General features: G+C 37.7%; 1 protein-coding gene across 1 annotated transcript; it reads left to right on the forward strand.

The window, feature by feature from the left end:
- Positions 1 to 301: 301 nt before the first annotated feature.
- Positions 302 to 15,324, forward strand: LOC139118825 (28S rRNA (cytosine-C(5))-methyltransferase-like). The gene is made up of 6 exons (XM_070682314.1): positions 302 to 509; positions 4,631 to 4,928; positions 6,403 to 6,553; positions 7,475 to 7,622; positions 10,098 to 10,213; positions 14,414 to 15,324. Exons 1-6 carry the CDS (start codon positions 420 to 422, stop codon positions 14,694 to 14,696), a joined length of 1,086 nt encoding a protein of 361 aa, XP_070538415.1. The 5' UTR covers positions 302 to 419; the 3' UTR covers positions 14,697 to 15,324.
- Positions 15,325 to 19,321: the final 3,997 nt, after the last annotated feature.

The raw sequence follows: 19,321 nt of genomic DNA on the forward strand, positions 1-19,321 counted from the left end.
CCCTAAAATGAGAATCTGTACTTTGACTTTCAAAGAAACAAATTAAACGTGTTCTCGAAAATACCCTTGTGTAAAGTAAGTGAATCGTTGATAAAGTATACAAACGCGTCTTACTTTTACATTTGAGTATATTTCCCCCGGAAACCAGGTGTATGCACATTTTGTATGAGCAAACTTTTAATAGCCGAACAGTAGACGAAAAGCCATATCGCGCGCGCCCGACTAGCACATCTCTTGGTTACAGATGATGCGGCAGAGGGCGGGCTTCCCGGAAGTATTCCCTGAAAGGTTGCGCACATGCGCAAAATCAGGTAAACAGTCAACAGCGTGACACTAACCAGCTAACCCTGCTATACTACATTGAACACGTTCGCAAAGTCATAGACAGTAGAAGTCTCGCGTCTACTGTCTACGGCAAGATGTTGTACGTGGAAGCGTCTAGGATAATATCGATAGCAAGGCATAAGAAAGGCTCGGTTAAGTCGCTGGTCAATAGCAGCAAATTAAAGGTACGTACTGTACTGTACTGCCACTCGTTATCGTGCTGCCACAGCTGGCGCCCGTAGGTTTAGTAGTCTACTGAAGATCGATCGATTTTCTTCTCGATCTATCAATTCCGTGCTCGATCTGCCCGCCACTGCAACTCAAATTTAGGTTGCAGTGGCGGGCACCTAAATTTAGGTCTCAGTGGTAGGCAGGTTTAGCATGGAATCTATAGATCGAGCTGAAAATCGATCGATCTTAGCAGACTACCTCACAGGCGCTTGGCACATTGCTGGGATAATAATCGTATTCAATATGTAGAATGTCTATATACGACTTGATTATCCAATAAAAGAATCACCGTACGTGATATTAGTGTAGGCCTCTAGGCCTACATGTTGACTGGCATTATACCTATGGCTGCCTGGCTCGGGCCCGGCGAACGCACTGCATAATCATCAATGTGTAGAATGTCTACATGACTTGATTATTTAATAAAGAATAACGGTACGTGATATTACTGTACATGTCGGCTAGCTTAACCGAGCAGCTGTAGAGGTCTGCAGGGCTTGGACCCGGCTTGGGCCCGTTGTCCACTGCTGCACAGACAGGAAGAAAAGGTGAGAAAGCTTTTCACCACCCGATTTCATAAATCAGCGAAATTCACGAACTCTGAGCGTTTCCGGTGATAAAAACTGGTCAACGGTCAGATGGTTGCATAAACTATCGATCGACTGGCCTCTTTTGCCTAAAATCATACCTTACCCTATGCTACTGGCGTGAAATCGTCCTGGAATCGGCTGGGCACACCAACCCAGCGCCGGCCATTTTGAATCAGCTGCATGCAATGTACGCGTCTGCATACAACCCTTGGCAGATGACGTATTGTTTTTAAATTGCTCTTCTCTCATTGGACGCGTACATTGCATGCAGCTGATTCAAAATGGCCGGCGCTGGGTTGGTGTGCCCGGCCGATTCCAGGACGATTTCACGCCAGTAGCATAGGGTAAGGTATGATTCCAGGCAAAAGAGGCCAGTTGATCGATAGTTTATGCAACCATCTGACCGTTGACCAGTTTTTATCACCGGAAACGCTCAGAGTTCGTGAATTTCGTGATTTATGAAATCGGGTGGTGAAAAGCTTTCTCACCTTTCCTTCCTGTCTGTGCAGCAGTGGACAACGGGCCCAAGCCGGGTCCAAGCCCTGCAGAGCTCTACAGCTGCTCGGTTAAGCTAGCCGACATGTACAGTAATATCACGTACCGTTATTCTTTATTAAATAATCAAGTCATGTAGACATTCTACACATTGATGATTATGCAGTGCGTTCGCCGGGCCCGAGCCAGGCAGCCATAGGTATAATGCCAGTCAACATGTAGGCCTATAGGCCTACACTAATATCACGTACGGTGATTCTTTTATTGAATAATCAAGTCGTATATAGACATTCTACATATTAAATACGATTATTATCCAAGCAATGTGCCAAGCGCCTATGGACTACCTAGCCCTGCGAACAGGTCTGTGCTCCCGGCGTATACCGCCGGTATACGGCCTCCACACAGGCATTTTTTTTCTGGGTAGTTTGTAAAAGTGTAGTTTATGCTACCTTCCGACGTTCTCTTCCGTAGCCTTATCACATAAAGCTACGAAAGAGAAGGTCGGAATATAGCATAAAACTATACAAACTACCCACAAAACAGAACACATAAAGGCTACGGAAGAGAACGTCGGAACGTAGCATAAACTACACTTTTACAAACTACCTACAAAACAGAACGCCTGTGGGCCTCCACCACAGGCCGTATAACGCCGGGAACACACAGACCTGTACGCAGGGATAGCAGACTACCCAAGCCACGGGCGCCTGTGCTTGCTGCACCAATCATACTAGATGTGCATACACCTGGTTTCACCTTTCAACAACGCCAACAATCGCCAAGGTTTGTTGTAGGCTACAGAACTGCAGCAACTCGTACTCTTGCTTGTCTTTCACTAGCTGTAGGTCCATAGCTGTGGTGTTTTCAGACGGGATTCATGCCTTTTACGGGCTGGTTTTCATTTTATTGATTTTAACTTCCCCCCCCCCCCCCCCCCCCCCCCCCCCCCCCCCCCCCCCCCCCCCCCCCCCCCCCCCCCAGCTATGGGAAAATGCGTAGAATAGCGTCCATGTTACGCCCGACAGCACCTTTGTCGCAACTTTGTTCGGCGATAGTTCGAAAAGTTTCCATCCAAATTACAAATTGGGGGTCCAGACACTTCGTACCAAAACCAGTTCGCCCCACACAACTTCGTCCCAAAACCATTTTGTACCAAAACCACCTTGTCCCAAGTACTACTTCGCCCAACCCCACTTCGCCCCAAGTACCACATCGTACTTAAAAACCACTTCGCCCAAAGTATAGTACCGTAAACTCGTCCTGAAACAACGATGTTACGACGTATCATAAGGTTGTTTTTACCTACAACTTGGAAGCATTAATGTATAGGACATTTTGGCTACCACGAACCATTTATTGTTGCATGAAACCATAAACGATAGAATAAGAAAAAAGAAACACGTAAATGCTACAACTCAGGGGCCGTGCGCAGAATTGCACAATGTCAATTTCGTGAAATGCGTACAGTTTCAAGATTTGAGTCCCTGGATGACAGGAAGGTGGTTATTTTCAGCTTTACCAGTTAGCGGTAAGTTTCGGGCAAAGTGGATTGGGGGACATGACTTTTGGGGCGAAGTGGTTTTGGTACGAGGTTGTTTTGGTGCGAAGTGGTATGGGACGAGATGGTATGGTGCGAAGTGGTTTTGGTGCGAAGTGTCTGGGAACCACAAATTGTCAACACTCATCAACAACTTGGTTATTAGGGACTCCCCACGACCAGAAATCCACTTAAAATTCACTGAAAGATCGCCTTTTTTCTAGCTTCAACCGACATGACTACCCGGAGACTGCCATTTTGCTGGCGCAAAACTGTTGTTCGTGGCTCTCTACAGATAGTCACTACAGTGACGTAGCGGTGACCTCTCAACTTATAAACACAAACTGAGAGATTACAGCTGGCATCTGCGCCCCATGAACAGTCACAGATCCAAGAACTGAACTATTTTTTTTCTCAAGTTAAAGTTTAATTTCAGTTATGTGAGACTGGCAATGTCCATAGGACCAACGATGGTCATCGATATCACATGATGAATTTTGTATTTTTAGTCAGTATATGAGCCATTTACTCATTATGTGTATACTACACAGTATCATACATGCATATGATATACAGTAAAGCCTGTGTATAGTGGTCACCCAAGGGACCAAGGAAAAGTGACCACTATATGGAGGTGGCTTTTCTATAGAGAGGGTGGGTGGTGTGCTGAGTGGTGAATTTATCAACAGATAGCAGCACAAATCATTTTGCAGCTGTAAAATCAGTTTAAATAGATCCATTTTTTGCTTTCAATTCAAAGCATTTTTGGCAGAGGTCATTTAAAGTCAGATATGCTGACCATTATTTACAGATTTTGTTCTGAATTTGAGAAATTCCATGTGACCAGTGACCACACAAAAGAGGTGGTTGTTCAAATGCCATGGGATCACTGCAAGATGATCACTATAAAGAGGTGACCGCTCTGTAAGGGTGACCAATAAGACATTGTTTTACTGTCTATCTAATATCCTTATCAGTGTTTTGTACTTGTTACTAAGATTGCCATGTTCTATCAATACAATTACATTAGGCCACTAGATGTGGTAGAGGAGTGGCCAAACCATATACCTACCAGAGTGTTCCAAACCATAGCAAAACACCTCTTGTCATCGTAATTTTTACATTGTCATTTTAATAATGCTATCTGTATTATTTCCTAATTCTTATTATTATAAATTATTTACTTTTAACTTCAAATGATTAATAATAGTATGTTTAGTAAATTATTGAATTAATTGTTTTTTGTGATAGAAGTACAGCGCAGCTTAGAGCTAAAGTAAATCATCAGCTTGGTTACTTGAAGACCGAATGTCTCCAAGATGGAGTAATATGAGCATGGATATACCAGATATCAAGAGATGGTGAATGTATTTCTTCAATTAGAAATCTAGAGATTAGGATTTCACCATTAAAGTTCTTCTAACCAATAGAAACCTTTCTTCATTTTCAGCATAAGAAGCAGCTCAATGCGTTGGTTTGTGGAACATTGAAATATGCCTCTATCACAGCTCAAATCATCAAAGACACTAAACTCTTGCAACATGAGAAGTACCTGAAAAAGAAGCCAATTCTGGCAGAGATCCTTGTATATGAACATCTGTTTGGCAAAGGTTTGAAATGTGGCGGTAAATTGAAATCTGCTATTTACTCACATAAAAATGCTTTGCAAGCTGCTCTTTCAAGACTTAAAGTTAAGGCCAAGGTTAAAGATGCTGAAGATTTACTGCCGCAACAGGTCAAACAACAAGGTACATATATTAGAATAGATAATCCATTTTCATTATGTATAACGTGATAAGTCTGAAAAGTGTTTGCAAGGGGTTACAAAAACTCACATCATTAACAGTTTTAGTTTTAATCAGTGTGTGGTTGCACAAGGGGTTTAAGATGAGTGCATATTCAAATGAATATGTTTTGTGTCAAAAATGAAAAAAGAAAGTTACTCTAGGTGGCCTATGTTTGAACAGTTAATGATATAATAATGTAGACTTTAATACATGAATGAACTGAAAAATAGTGAAAATGCATGAATTTTTAACACCTGTGAGTACTCCATGAGAAGATTTTTAGAGTTTGGTCACCCTTGTTTTTGGACAAATCTATTCATGTGTTAATAACCATAAAAAAGAATTAATTTGCATAATATAAGAGTATATAAATAGACATTAGTTGGCCACCCCTCATTTATTCCAAGTTGTAGAAAACACTATACTGAATTCATTTTTCAAAATCTCCCCCATTTATAGTCATGGTGCAACTGACTTGGATTGATACACAATCATGACTTCTTTTAGCTTGACTGAAAAAGTCAATGGTACTGTACATAAGCTTTGTATCTGAGAGAGAACACCAAAATGTGTTTGTAAATCGCTTCAAGTTCAAAACTGCTGATCATTAAACATTGAATATTTTAGCTCAAAAGATGAACATGGGGAATTGTTCAAATGAAGTTGATATAATGATTCGTATATAAATGTTGACTTTTATTACCATTATATAATTATTTTATAAGCAACTTGACCACTTGGCCCAGACAATAGACACTGACTGGCTGGCAGCCTTCCCCATTGCCCTAAGCTTGCAGTTATTTTGAATACTTTTAGCCAATAGAGAAAGCTGTCAATATGATTGTACTTTTGCAACATATCCGGCCATAAATCACACTAAAATGTTTTGAAAAAAGCGAGAATGATCAAATGTAAGAATAATGTAGTAAATAATTTAAATAATATTATGTAAGCTAAAATCTTAAATAATAAACAAAATACTTAAAATAACAAAATAATAAATTCATTAAATAATCTATCATTAAGAGAATCTTATGATGATATACCGGTATGGGAAGAAAAATGTGTGAATATGATAGAATATTGAAACAATTGATGAGATAATTGAAATACTTATATGGCAAGGAAAATAATCTAAAATGTAATCATGTAAAAATTAGTAATTTAAAATGAATAATAAAGAACAAAAATGCAGTATTAATCAAATAATTGTATTTTGGTTGTGATCTCACACCATACATTAAAGATTTGTTGATGATTTGTGTAGTCTTTAACAATCTCTTCCACACTGTCATCCAATGGTAGAATTCTGTCATCCAATGGTAGAATTCTGTCATCCAATGGTAGAATTCCAAACTTCCAGACTAAATTCTACCTCCTAACAACTCTTAATTAACTCAGGAATTGACCATGATTTTCTTTTCAACACTTTCAGTTCTATTACCCAGATATGTCAGAGTGAACTTACTAAAAACCAGTGTTGATGATGTCATTCAACAATTCAAGGCACAAGGTTTCACTCTAACATTGTCTAGAGAAGTAGCTGATGAAAAAGTGAAAAGATTGAGTAACAGTAAGATGATAAGGTATGCTACTTTTCTATTTGTTTTATCATGAATCATTCAAATGAAATGTTTCCTCACAAGGAGAGATAAACTGCAAATGTTGGTTAGAAGCAATCCTAACTTCTCACTATATCAGAAATGATAATAATGAACTCATATGCTTCTACAAACTTATATGATCACGCTGTTGCTACGTGCAAGCCAGAATCGTACCTGGCCAAAGTCATCCTGAAATCCGCTTATCACTCTGTACCCATAAGCGTTGACTCACAGCGTGCTACGAGCGTACATGTAGATGTACGTTACAAATTCACGCAGCATAAAACTTGGATGTACATGGTCAACACACGCCTTCCATTCGGTGCAGTAAAAAGCCCGGAAATTTTCACTCGCATCTCATGAAGTATTACCAGAACGATGCGCAGGAAAGGGTATGATGTCGTAATCGTGTATCTCGACGATTTTCAAATCATCGCAGACTCTAAATTAGCGTGCGAACAAGCCTTTAAGGCTTTGCTACAACTACTTCAGCAACTTGGCTTTTCCATAAACTGGGAGAAGGTGGTCGAGCCTACGCAATGCTTAACAATCTTTCAGTCTACCGTTTGCTATACATGAAAATTTTATTCAAACTTGGTACAAGGACAATGTGCCATGAGGTTTATCACAATTTGTTTACGTCAAGAGCCATTACGTAGACAAATGTATATACATGTACTGATCCACTGTAAAATTGATAACACATAATGGAAAGACTACATAACATGATACGAGCACAACATCACATAATGTAAACACACCACCTGAGACAGATACAGCATTCTATCAAGGCCCCTCTGTCATGTTGACCATGGTTCCATACTCTTTGTCTCTTGTTTTTCATTGATAAGTGTCTTTGTTTAGCTTTCTCAACTGACTGTTGCCATTTTGAATATCTTTCAGTGACCTAGCTGTCAGTCTCATTGAATCCCTGAAACCAAAGCAGTTTATGGTAGATATACATCTATTTGATGTGTTAATATTTCCACCAAAAACTGACCTTCATGATCATGTACTGTACAGCAATGGACACATCATTTTACAAGACAAGGTATGTGGTAAAAATGAAGATAGCTTGCAAAATCCTCTGTGCATACTCATATGCAGTGCTGTCCTTAGAAGCCGGGTGCCGGGTAAATAACCCGGCTGTTTTGCATTTTTTCCCGGCTACTTTTAACGTAATTAGATTATTTTTATATACCTGTAATTTCGGGATTGCATTGCCAACTGTTAGACGGCACACGTACGATCAGCAGTTTCGCGACCCCTTTCCCCGCATGGAACTGCACAAACATAAAACAGTTTCTAAATACCCGTTTGTGGCTTTTTGAGCCCGATCTTTTATTTGTTAAATAGTGCGATTGGCTTATGGACGCGCCTATGGTGTTGTCTTTGTTACGAGCAGTGTAATTGGTTTGATTAGTATGAAGGTCATCTTAGGTCATTTTTCACGATGGCGTCAAAAAGAAATGTGGCGTCGGCCACTGGCACCTTGCCGATGGAATATTTTTTCCCAAAGAAAGTCCGTTCGTATGGAAGACCGGTCACGACATGCGACATGCGAGTTTTTTAAACTGATTCCAACAATACATTTAGTTTATGTATGAAAAACTAAAATTTCGCTGCATTTGTGAGAGAAAAGCCTCGAAAAGGTGTGATTTTGATCGACTATTCAAAGTTCATGAGACTGCAGCTAGTTGGCTGCCAACGTCAAGTGCTACGAGTATGATCTTCTCAACAAATCAAGTTATTCTCAGAGCAATACCGACGCATTTTCTAGATTTAAAAACAATGAGCTAGAACTGATTTTCTCAGAACCAACTGTTTATTTGAATGGGTATTTTTTTCATTGATTATTTTTACGTACTAGAATCCACGGTCACAGGCATGTGTGTTGTCGACCGTTGCCGACCGGCGCATCATCGTCACGCCTCACGGCTTCACTATGGCGCTGATCCACTGTTGTTATACGTCATGGATTCCGACATGGGTTCAATTTCACTGCACCTCTCCATGTTCTCCATGTTGGGTTGCCCGATAGTGTCTTTCGACGGACTCTCTGAATCATTTTTTCACGGACTCGTGGAGCAAATTTGAAAGAAAATAGAGTTTTTTCCTTCCGACGCCATGATGCATATCTGCTTTGATGAAATTTTGGGACAGCGAGACGTGATGATCGTGCACGATTTGCATTTAATTTGTTGCAACATTTCTGTCAATCACTCACTTTGTGTCATAAGTTTCAGATAATATCGCTCGCCTGAAAATTAGCAACGTAGTAAGTTCATAGGCACAGCTGACATGATAACGTGCCTCTAAGCTAGGATGCCAATTTTTCAGACTACACCCAAAGAATCTGAAACTTTCCACTCAAAATGAGTGATCGACAGAAATGTTGCAACAAATTTAATCACACCTGTTTTTCACTGTAAAGTTGTGACCTTTGCAAAATGTACAAAACTATATTTTTCTTGTCTGATATATTCATGCAAAACCATTCAGGTCCTGCCATTTCTGCGGGCACTCATCTCGTCTGGTTGTCGCGACAACCAGATACGCCTAATAAGCTTAGTCGCGGAGAGTGCTTTCGCAAACATTTTACTATTATCGTTTGCGTATTATAACTCATGACAATGAAAGAATGCGTAGAGACTCAATCCAATGCGTGATATTATTACGCATTGGATCGACTCTCTACGCATTTTTTCATTGTTATGAGTTTTCTATATAGTATTTTACACCTTGTTTTTGAGTAAATGCGAACACTGTTACAGTGAATTATCTTACCGATGTTTTTTTTAACAAAAGCGAATGTGTTTTTATTAGATTACTGTCGGTATTTTGAATTTTCCATCCTGATTTTGTGAAATGAGGAATGAAATGAGCAGACTACAGGTGATTTAAGATTAAATGTTAAATCTTCAATGCAAATAAAACCATAAGTGTGTCATAAATAATACATGCAAAACAAAATCATGTTTGTTTGTTGTGTTGTATGTGAGCCACGTCTAAGACACACAACAAAAGTACTGTTTCAGTCTCAGCTAAATGTCACCTCAGGTGCCACTAGAGAACACCATTTCCACTCCAAAATTTCATTTTTCGCCTTGCGAGAGGGGGGACACCCCCCTCTCGCGCTCTCCCCCATCGTTTGCTACACTCACTCACGCTCGGTCGCTTCGCTCCCTCGCAGTCCACCCGTCTACTTTCTTGAATTACCCGGCTACTTTTAAATATAAGGACAACACTGCATATGTGTTGGTGTTAGTGACAGTGATATTTCAAATCCCACACAGTGCAAAAGATATCATGGATATGGATGCTAAGCTATGCTAACTACTCTATTTTTATAAGGTTCAGCATTTACATTGAGTACATTTCCTTCAAAGACGTGTAAACCATACATGTAGGTAAAGACGGTTCGTCGTCTGGTAAAGTCCATTATATTTTAACATTTGATTTGATTGCTATATGTCACAGTAGGGATTTCATCTCATGATAATGTTTGTCTTGTCTTATTCTGTAGGCTAGCTGTATACCTGCCCATGTTTTATCTCCAGGACCAGGCAGTCATGTGATTGATGCATGTGCTGCACCTGGCAACAAGACAAGTCATCTTTCAAGTCTAATGAATAATACCGGGTAAATATTTCTTATCAAATAGTCTTTTAAAAATACAGGCTTGTGAAATGTGCAAACCAATGTGGGGTTCTGTAAATTCCATATAACTTTTCTGCTGTCATACTTGTAACTACATTAATTCAATCCTACCAGGTTGATACCTCTTTACAACTACAATTGAAGTATGCACCAGTGTTTTCTCTGCATATTCACTGAAGGAGGCAATTTCTGCCCCATTCATCAAAATTAGGGGACAAACTTGACATTTGAGGGGGCAGTATTTTTTAACACTTACTAATGACATTAAACAACATATCCTATCAAAACATGAACATAAAATGGCACTAGTATCTATGGAGACTGATGCACAACTACATGTGTGTCCTGTACTGTGTTTTCTTTTCAATGCGTACACTCCACGCTATGCACCAGGGCTCGAAATTAGCTTTTACACTGGTAGTCCACTTGGGCTACCATTTTTTGCTCACGTGTTGACACACGTGAGCATATGTTGCAGCGATGTCTGTCTGTCTGTGTGTCTGTCTGTCTGTCTGTGTGTCTGTCTGTGGGTCTGTCTGTCTGTGGGCTCAATATCTCAAAAACGGCTCATCAGATCAGAATCAAATCTGGTACATAGATTCAGTTTGCAAATGGTAAGAACTGATTAGTTTTTGGTGGGTGTGGCTTGCTTACTTTTTGCTCATTTGCATAATTAATGATTTTAGAAAAAACGGATATACATTGAGAACGATTGCACGCAATTTGATGAGATTTGCTACAAATGTTGATCATATCAAGATATATCAGCTGTGAAAGTTATTAAAGGGGTGATGTGAAAGATAATTACTAATTTGCATATTTAATGAAATTTCCTAATTAGGCGTATATATCTGAATTTACTTGATCAAAATTGACAAAACTTAGTATGCATATTGAGGATACTATGATTTAACATTATTGAAAGTCATTAAGAATTTTTACTTCATCCAAATCATAATTTGCATATTTAATGACCTTTTGAAAGTAAGGATATATATTTGAATTTACAAGACTAAAATTGATGAAACTTGCTATGTACATTAAAGATACTATGATAGAACATTATTAGAACATTAAATGTCATTAAGCATTTTTACTTCAGCCAATGCCTAATTTGCATATTTTATGAACTTTCCTAATTAGGGGTATTTATCTGAATTGACGAGACCAAAGTTGACGAAACTGGCTATGTACATTAAAGATACTATGATAGAACATTATTGAAAGTCATTAAGCATTTGAACTTTAGCCAATTCCTTATTTGCATATTTAATGAACTTTCATAATCAGAGATATATATCTGTATTGACCAGACCAAAGTTGACGAAACTTGCTATGTACATTAAAGATACCATGATACGACGTTACTGAAAGTCATTAAGCATTTTACTTCATCCAGCTCCTAATTTGAATATTTAATGAATTTTTGAAATTAGGGATATATATTTGAATTTACATGTACATGACCAAAATTGATGAAACTTTCTATGTACATTAAAGATACTATTATGTAGGCTAACATTATTGCAAGGCATTAAGCATTTTTGCTTCAGCCAATTCCTAATTTGTGTATTTAATGAACTTTCCTAATTAGGGATATACATTGTATACTTGGATTTATTTGATCAAAGTTGGTATAACATGCTATGTATATTGATGATTATACCAGGTTATACCAATGTTAAAAGTCATTTCGCACTTAAGTTTTCATGTCAGCTAATTAATAGTTTGCATATGTAATGAGCTTTCAAAGTTTGGAATATTTAGTTTGAAGGACTTGACAAGAGGCAATTACTCTTGCTATATAAAGTGGTGATACAATGACAGCAGTCAAAGAAATTAATTATTTCTATTTCAGCTAATTGCGTATTTGAATACTTAATGACCTATAGAGTTTAATATGTGGTGAATATTATTCATTATGTTGATCATAATACTTTAAATGAAGTTGCAAACATGTGTCAAAGGTTCAAATTTACACATAACTGCAATATACAATGAAACACGTGAGCATTTACAGTTCATATCTGGTCTGAAGTTGGTAGCCCAGTGACAATGGCTGGTAGTCCATGAATATTTTAGTTTAGGGATACTGTACTCGTCCGAGTATAAGCCCCGGTTCAGCAACACAAAATAGCAGTAACTTAAACTAGGGGCTCTAACTTGAGAAACCCCATGTTATGTGTCACGAACGCTTAATTTATGCTAATTTATGTACATTTTAACACTTTCTATCACTTTCAAAATCGGCTTACACATCCAAAGAAATTTTAACGTGAGTAAAGAAAAACAGAAAAAATATTCTCATGATCTTTATGAACTGGCATGCCTTGTTACACCTGAGCCTCTCTATACAGAACATAATACATTGATACTGATTGACAACCATAGATAAAAGACAGCAAAACTCAGCCAAGCTTAACTCATACAGTGTTTTACATTACTATTTCAAATCAAACTGATTACACAATATCTTGATAGAGAAGTGACAGTTTTGTAAAATTTCAGCATCAAAACCCCAAAACTTGACACAAGTACGGTACGTCTTGTATGATGCCGACCAACAGCATGGTGTGAACTGGCATGCAAAGACTACACACGGAAAAGCAACTCAACATTCTAGTATCAAACGCTCGGCATCTTGTGAAAACAACAACAATGAAAATTTTAACAGTCACCAGAAAAAACTCTTCACAGATGAAATGATAATTGCTTCAAACAAATGAAACTGCATGTTGACTGCATTTAGCTCGTCCCAAAGTGACGGACATCGCACGCCAAGTATTTCATGTCCCAAGCTTTGGTAGTCCGTGTGGGCTACCATTTCATGGACTTTGGTAGCCCCAGGGAAAAGTTGGTAGTCTGTGGATGCGGGAGTACCGCTAATTTCGAGCCCTGTGCACGTTACCAAAATTGAATGACAGGTGATATTTTGTCTTTTCCGGGGGAATATTCTGAATAGAAATAACAGCAAATTTACAGGTCACTGCACTGTGCGCTTGGGTCACCATCATACGGACGTATTTGCATGCTGTGTTTTGTGCTCGATTTTCGCGCAGTCAGTAACTTTTAAAGGGCAGAAAATGCCTCGAAATGCGCAATTTGTGCAATCACGCAGTGGAGAGAAAACCCTGATGCACACAAATAAGTTTGTCAATTATATCAATTCTAATCGAATGGTAGCAGAGTGTGGCATGGTATGTGAAAGTACCCATGATGCAATATGATTCATGTATAGGGAGATTGAATTGCGTTTATTATTGCTATTGCACTTATTCACCCCATGCGAACCCAAAGCAATCCAATCAGTGAGCGCAGATGAATTCATAGTCAGTCATGCAATTGTGATACTTGGAAAAATTTATAAGTGGAAAATTTGCCTTGTGCATGCGTTTATTTATTTATCACTGGCTAGGGACATGTACAACGATTGTTTTGTGCCAAATTGGTTGCAATACATGTAAAAGCGAACTAGCGCACATGATTTCTGATACATGATTGCAAAGACAGAAACTCATTGCAGTGAACTGCAAGTTGCAGTGAATTAAAGCCGCACTTTTCAATCCCAGGTTCTCGCATTAGTAGAGTTCTCCTCCCATTCAAACACATGGCCAGTATGATGTTTTATTTCTATAACATTAATTACACAAACTGACCTCAACCTTTTGTCACATTTTGCTAATCCTGCAAACAGAGTTTATGCAAGCTTTTGATTGACGGTCAGTTCAAATTGCCAACGGTCATTGATTCCCCGCCACAAACGCTCGAATTTCCTAAAAAATTGTCTTCCTGTTCCGTTAGACATTGAATATAACCACAGAGTTTGATCGGCAGCAACTTCACGCTCACCGCTTGGCAGTCCTTTGAACTATTGCATGAAAGTAATTGCAAACAGGGATAAAAAACATGCATATGCATAAGGTCTCAGTATTGAGCTTGTTGCTACTTTGGGCCAGCCGTGGTTATATTTGTAATGGTGCCCTCTGCCTGGAATAGTGTTCTGCATGTGTATGATTTGTGTTGCATCATGGGATAAACCACATACTGTGTGTTGTCACAGCTACATGTACTTATGGTTAGTACTTCCGTTCTTTTTTGTTGTGTCATAGGTTTCAAATTTGTCACAAAACAAACATCACTTCATGGAACACAGTGTCATTGATGCTATTTTATCTCTTGCAGGAAAATATTTGCCTTTGATTTAGACTCTAAAAGACTTGGTACAATGAGAAACTTAATGGGAAAAGCTGGTGTGGTCAACTCACAACTCTACAATGAAGATTTTCTAAGGATTAACCCTGAGAGTTCTTGTTACCAAAAAGTTGAATTTATCCTTGTTGATCCAAGCTGTTCAGGATCTGGCATTGTCAGCCGGAATAATCACTTCACTGAAGACACAGAATCAGATCATGAATATTCAAAGAAACGGCTTCAATCATTGATGAATTTCCAACTGAAAATATGAATCATGCATTGACATTCCTAGTTGACATTCCCTAGGGTTAAAAGAGTAGTGTACTCAACATGTTCATATAATGTAGAGGAAAATGAGACAGTTGTCCAAAAGGCATTGCATTCTAATAAGAAATTTGTTTTAAGGAAGGCATTGTCAACTTGGGATCACAGAGGGATCAATGAATCAAATGTTGGTCAGTTCTGTATTAGGGCATCACCAAAAGATGACAAAACAAATGGATTTTTTGTGGCGTTGCTTGAAAGAAAGGAAACTGAATGAAAATCATTGTAAATAATGTATTTGACAGTTTTGTAAAGTCCAAAAATCATTCTCCATATCGGTACCAAGGATGCAAAGCATGTAAATTTATTTAGACATTTGGATGGATGGGTTATCCAAAACAAACCCTAACATGTTCAAAAGTGACTGTAGCTATCTGGCTATTGTGCAGATGACCAGTGGTCTTGGCAAATCAACACTTGTATGTCTCTAAATGTAATATGAACCATAATTGTAATAAAATAAACTACAAATAGAGAAAATCATAAATATAACAATGTGCAACTGTAAATTACTCAATAACAAACCCATCTTTGACTGGAGTTGTGGCTGATTAAAAACATCCTCTTACACATGAGCTATCATTGTCTACCGATGTTTGTTTGTGGTCACAATGTCAATAACTGCTGATCAGATTTGATTCAAATCTAATGCACAGATTGTGTTTGTAAATGGCAAGAATCGATAAGTTATTGGTGGGCATGGCTTGCATAGTTTATGCTTATTTGCATGACAAATGGTTTTCGAAAAATGGATACAAATCTAGAGCAGTTATACAAAAAAATTGATTAGACTACATAACATGTAGCTGCCAATTTTGATCACACTTGGATGTATGTTGGTGATGTTAGATATTAAGAGGTGACACAAAGGTTAATAGCTAATATGCATATCTGTGTGCATTATGCACGTTGCCATGACACTACCAAAATTTGAAAAACTGATGCAAGCAATGATGACCAAACCTCTAGCAACGAGGAAATAAATGATTTGCTGATTGATATGGAACATAAGATCAAGTTACTCTACTTGGTACCCATTCTTTCCTAGCAACAATGACCACACCCATTACAACAAGCATATGGTTGACCACAGTTTAATTGTTTTAAAATTAAAACATAGTCACCCTCAAACAAGAGGGAAATGTTATTGGAAATTCAACGCAGCTCTATTAAACGAGGAAGATTATATCACGGCACTTCGTCACACAATAAACAATAGCAAGACGCTCTACAGTGACTTAGATGATAAGAATTTACTTTGGGACTTGATAAAATGCGATATCCGTCAGTGTTCAATCTCTTATGCAATTACTCGTTCAAAACGTCTGAAAAAAGAAGAAAGCAAGTTAAATCAGAAATTAACTGATTTAGAGCATCTCCTTTCTGAAAACTTTGATGAGAACACAAGTCAAATGTATTACACAACACGAAAAGAGTTAGAAATGATAAATAGTAATTATACAAAAGGCGCCATGATTCGTTCACGTGCTCGCTGGGTAGAAGAGGGCAAACGCTGCACTAAATGCTTTCTTTCACTTGAAAAGCGAAACGCTTCTTTAAAAAATATCAGAACGTTAATTAAGCACAATGGGGATATCCTAACTAATCCAAATGGCATTCTGGAGGAAGAGTTCAACTTTTATCATAACCTTTACTCTGAGCAAGAAATTCATACAAGTGATTACGAAAACACTACTGAAGCCGAAAGTAACTTTCTCAATCAACAAAATATTCCGAGATTAAATGAGGTTAATAAATCTCTTTGCAAAAAGGAAATATCTCTAGAAGAATGTTCAGAGGCCCTGAGAAACTTACCGACTGGGAAATCACCAGGCACCGACGGTCTCACCACAGAATTTTATAATTATTTTGGGGACGATATTAAAAATTTAGTGTATGATAGTTTTCGCTACTCATTTAATAATAAACAACTCTCAATAGAACAAAGAAGAGGTATAATCACCTTGATCCCCAAAAAGGATAAAGATATTCGTGTATTAAAAAATTGGCGCCCCATTACGTTATTAAATACCGACTACAAAATTCTTGCCAAACTCCTTGCAAACCGGCTACAACGTGTCGTCTCTGAAATCATTGATACTGACCAATGTGGTTATATTAAAGGTAGATACATTGGACAGAATATACGTTTAATTTGTGACGTGCTTCATTCATGCAAGACTAAAAATATCAACGGTATTCTCATATTTGTCGACTTCGAGAAAGCGTTTGACTCTATTAGATGGCCCTTTTTATACCGCTCTTTAGAAGCTTTCAATTTTGGCAAAACCTTTTGTTCTTGGATCAAACTTTTATATAGTAACATTAGTAGTTGTGTCACAAATAACGGTCACACTACAGCTTTCTTTTCTATACGTAGAGGCATTAGACAAGGGTGCCCTGTTAGTGCACTCTTATTTGTTATAGCTGTTGAAACCTTAGCAATTAAAATCCGTAGTACTAAAAACATAAAAGGTTTACTTATCAATAGTTCAGAAGTCAAAATATCTCAACTTTCAGATGACACGACTTTGTTTTTGAAAGATTGTATAAGCATTCAACATGCGCTTAATATATTGACTGCCTTCTATTGGGGAGCTGGCCTCAAATTGAACCCAGGTAAAACAGAGGCACTGTGGCTTGGTAAGCCACCTAAATACCTACTTAAGAAACCGTATAGGTTGAAATGGGCAAATGGTCCAGTCCATGCTTTGGGCGTGTGGTTTCACCAGAACGATCGCCTTATGGAAAAGTTAAACTTTGAACCCAGAGTGGCAAATTTAAAAACGATTTTGAACATTTGGTCTCAGAGAAACTTTTCTCTTATTGGCAAAGTAACTATCATCAAAACACTTGCCATACCACAACTAACCTACATTGCCTCAGTTCTACCTGTTCCTGACCATATAATCAGAGAGGTAACCTCTATTATTTTTAATTTTCTGTGGTCAGGGAAAAAAGACAAAATTAAAAGAGAAATAGTTACAAGCTCGAAAGAGTCGGGTGGTTTAAATATGATTGATTTTGAATGTCATGTAAAAGCTTTGAAAGTTGCTTGGATAAAACGTTTCTTGGAGTATCCGAGCGGAAGGTGGAAATGTTACTTGGAAAGCTTCTTTCCGTATATTTCTTTTGATGACTTTGTACATTCAAACCTTGATAAGACTTTCATTGAGAAAGATTTGCCTTTATTTTATAAACAGATGTTATTATATCATAGTCAGATCCACTCATCAACGCCAAATACCAAAAAAGACATCCTTAATGAACCATTGTGGTTCAATAAATATATCGTCACTGCAGACAAAAAGCCTTTGTTTTTCAGAGCTTGGTATGATGCAGGTATTAAGAAAGTTTCAGATGTTGTTGACAATACTGGTAGCTTTATTGATATGCAAACTTTTCAACAGAAACATAAATTGAACCCAACAAATTTCATTCATTACTTTTCGTTAAAATCTGCTATTCCAAAAACCTGGAAAACCATTTTATCTCTGGATAGAGACACAAATGAAAGCAATGTCAGAGACACTTCAACAATGAAAACTGGTCAGCTATACAGTCGTTTTATGTCTAAGCGTCCAGTGTTTAAGAATTCTAGTAAACAGAGATGGAATGAATTTTTTTTCGGATTTTCAAGAAGAAGGCTGGGCAAAAATTTATACACTTGTTTTCCGTTCAGTCAAAGAAACTAAAATACAAGCTTTACAATACAAAATGTTACATAGAGTTTTCCCTTGCAATGCACTACTTTTTAAGTGGAAGCTTACTAATTCAGAAAACTGTAATTACTGCTAGGAAAAGGACACCGTAGTTCACTACTTCGGTGAATGTAATTCTACAAAAAATTTTTGGACTTCGTTTACAAAGTGGATTTTTCAAGTAATGAATATTAGTATTAGTATTTCCACCAAACATGTATTGCTGGGTATAACCTCCGCAAACAAAATGAGTCACATTTTAAACTATTGTATTTTTCATGGAAAATGGTTTATTTATACACAGAAGAGAAACAATGAAGATCTTTTCCTGTTTCTTTTCCTTGCAGAACTTAGAGAAAATTGTGTATCGAGGAATTCATATATAAGACAAAAGGACAGGAAAGAAAATTTAATGATCTTTGGGGAGAATTCTTTAATGCACTGTGATATGTAGATTGACTTTTTCCTTTTTTTTCTGAATTATTATAGTTGTACACCCTGCTCCATCTCTTTTTATGTTAAAATGAATAAAAAAATTAAAAAAAAAATATGGTTGTGTTCTGAGCAAAAGTATCAACTGTGCAAATTTCAATAATACAACCAAAACCATACCTTTACAGCTACAAAACTCATGCGTTTCTGAGAATGTTTACTCGGCAGAAGTGGTTAGAACCACAGTTGCATGTTTTTAGGAACATTGCAGACAGCCCTAGTGACCAAGGTCACAACCGGTAGGCCCATCAGTCATGTTCCTTGCCACAAGCAACTCTGGTTAGAACATTTAAAAAGTATTGAATACATGATTTACAGAAAGTAGGGTTGTCGGACAGATAATTGTGCTACAAATTTGTTACGTCTCGTAGTTTGCAAT

This window comes from Ptychodera flava, chromosome 19, assembly GCF_041260155.1.
Source record: "Ptychodera flava strain L36383 chromosome 19, AS_Pfla_20210202, whole genome shotgun sequence".
In the NCBI taxonomy this organism is placed as follows: Eukaryota; Metazoa; Hemichordata; class Enteropneusta; family Ptychoderidae; genus Ptychodera; species Ptychodera flava.

Coding starts and splice junctions, on each gene's coding strand:
- LOC139118825 (XM_070682314.1), top strand. CDS start 420: ATGTTGTACGTGGAAGCGTCTAGGATAATATCGATAGCAAGGCATAAG. Junction 6,554..7,474: donor AGTAACAGTAAGATGATAAG/GTATGCTACTTT, acceptor AATATCTTTCAG/TGACCTAGCTGTCAGTCTCA. Junction 10,214..14,413: donor AGTCTAATGAATAATACCGG/GTAAATATTTCT, acceptor TATCTCTTGCAG/GAAAATATTTGCCTTTGATT.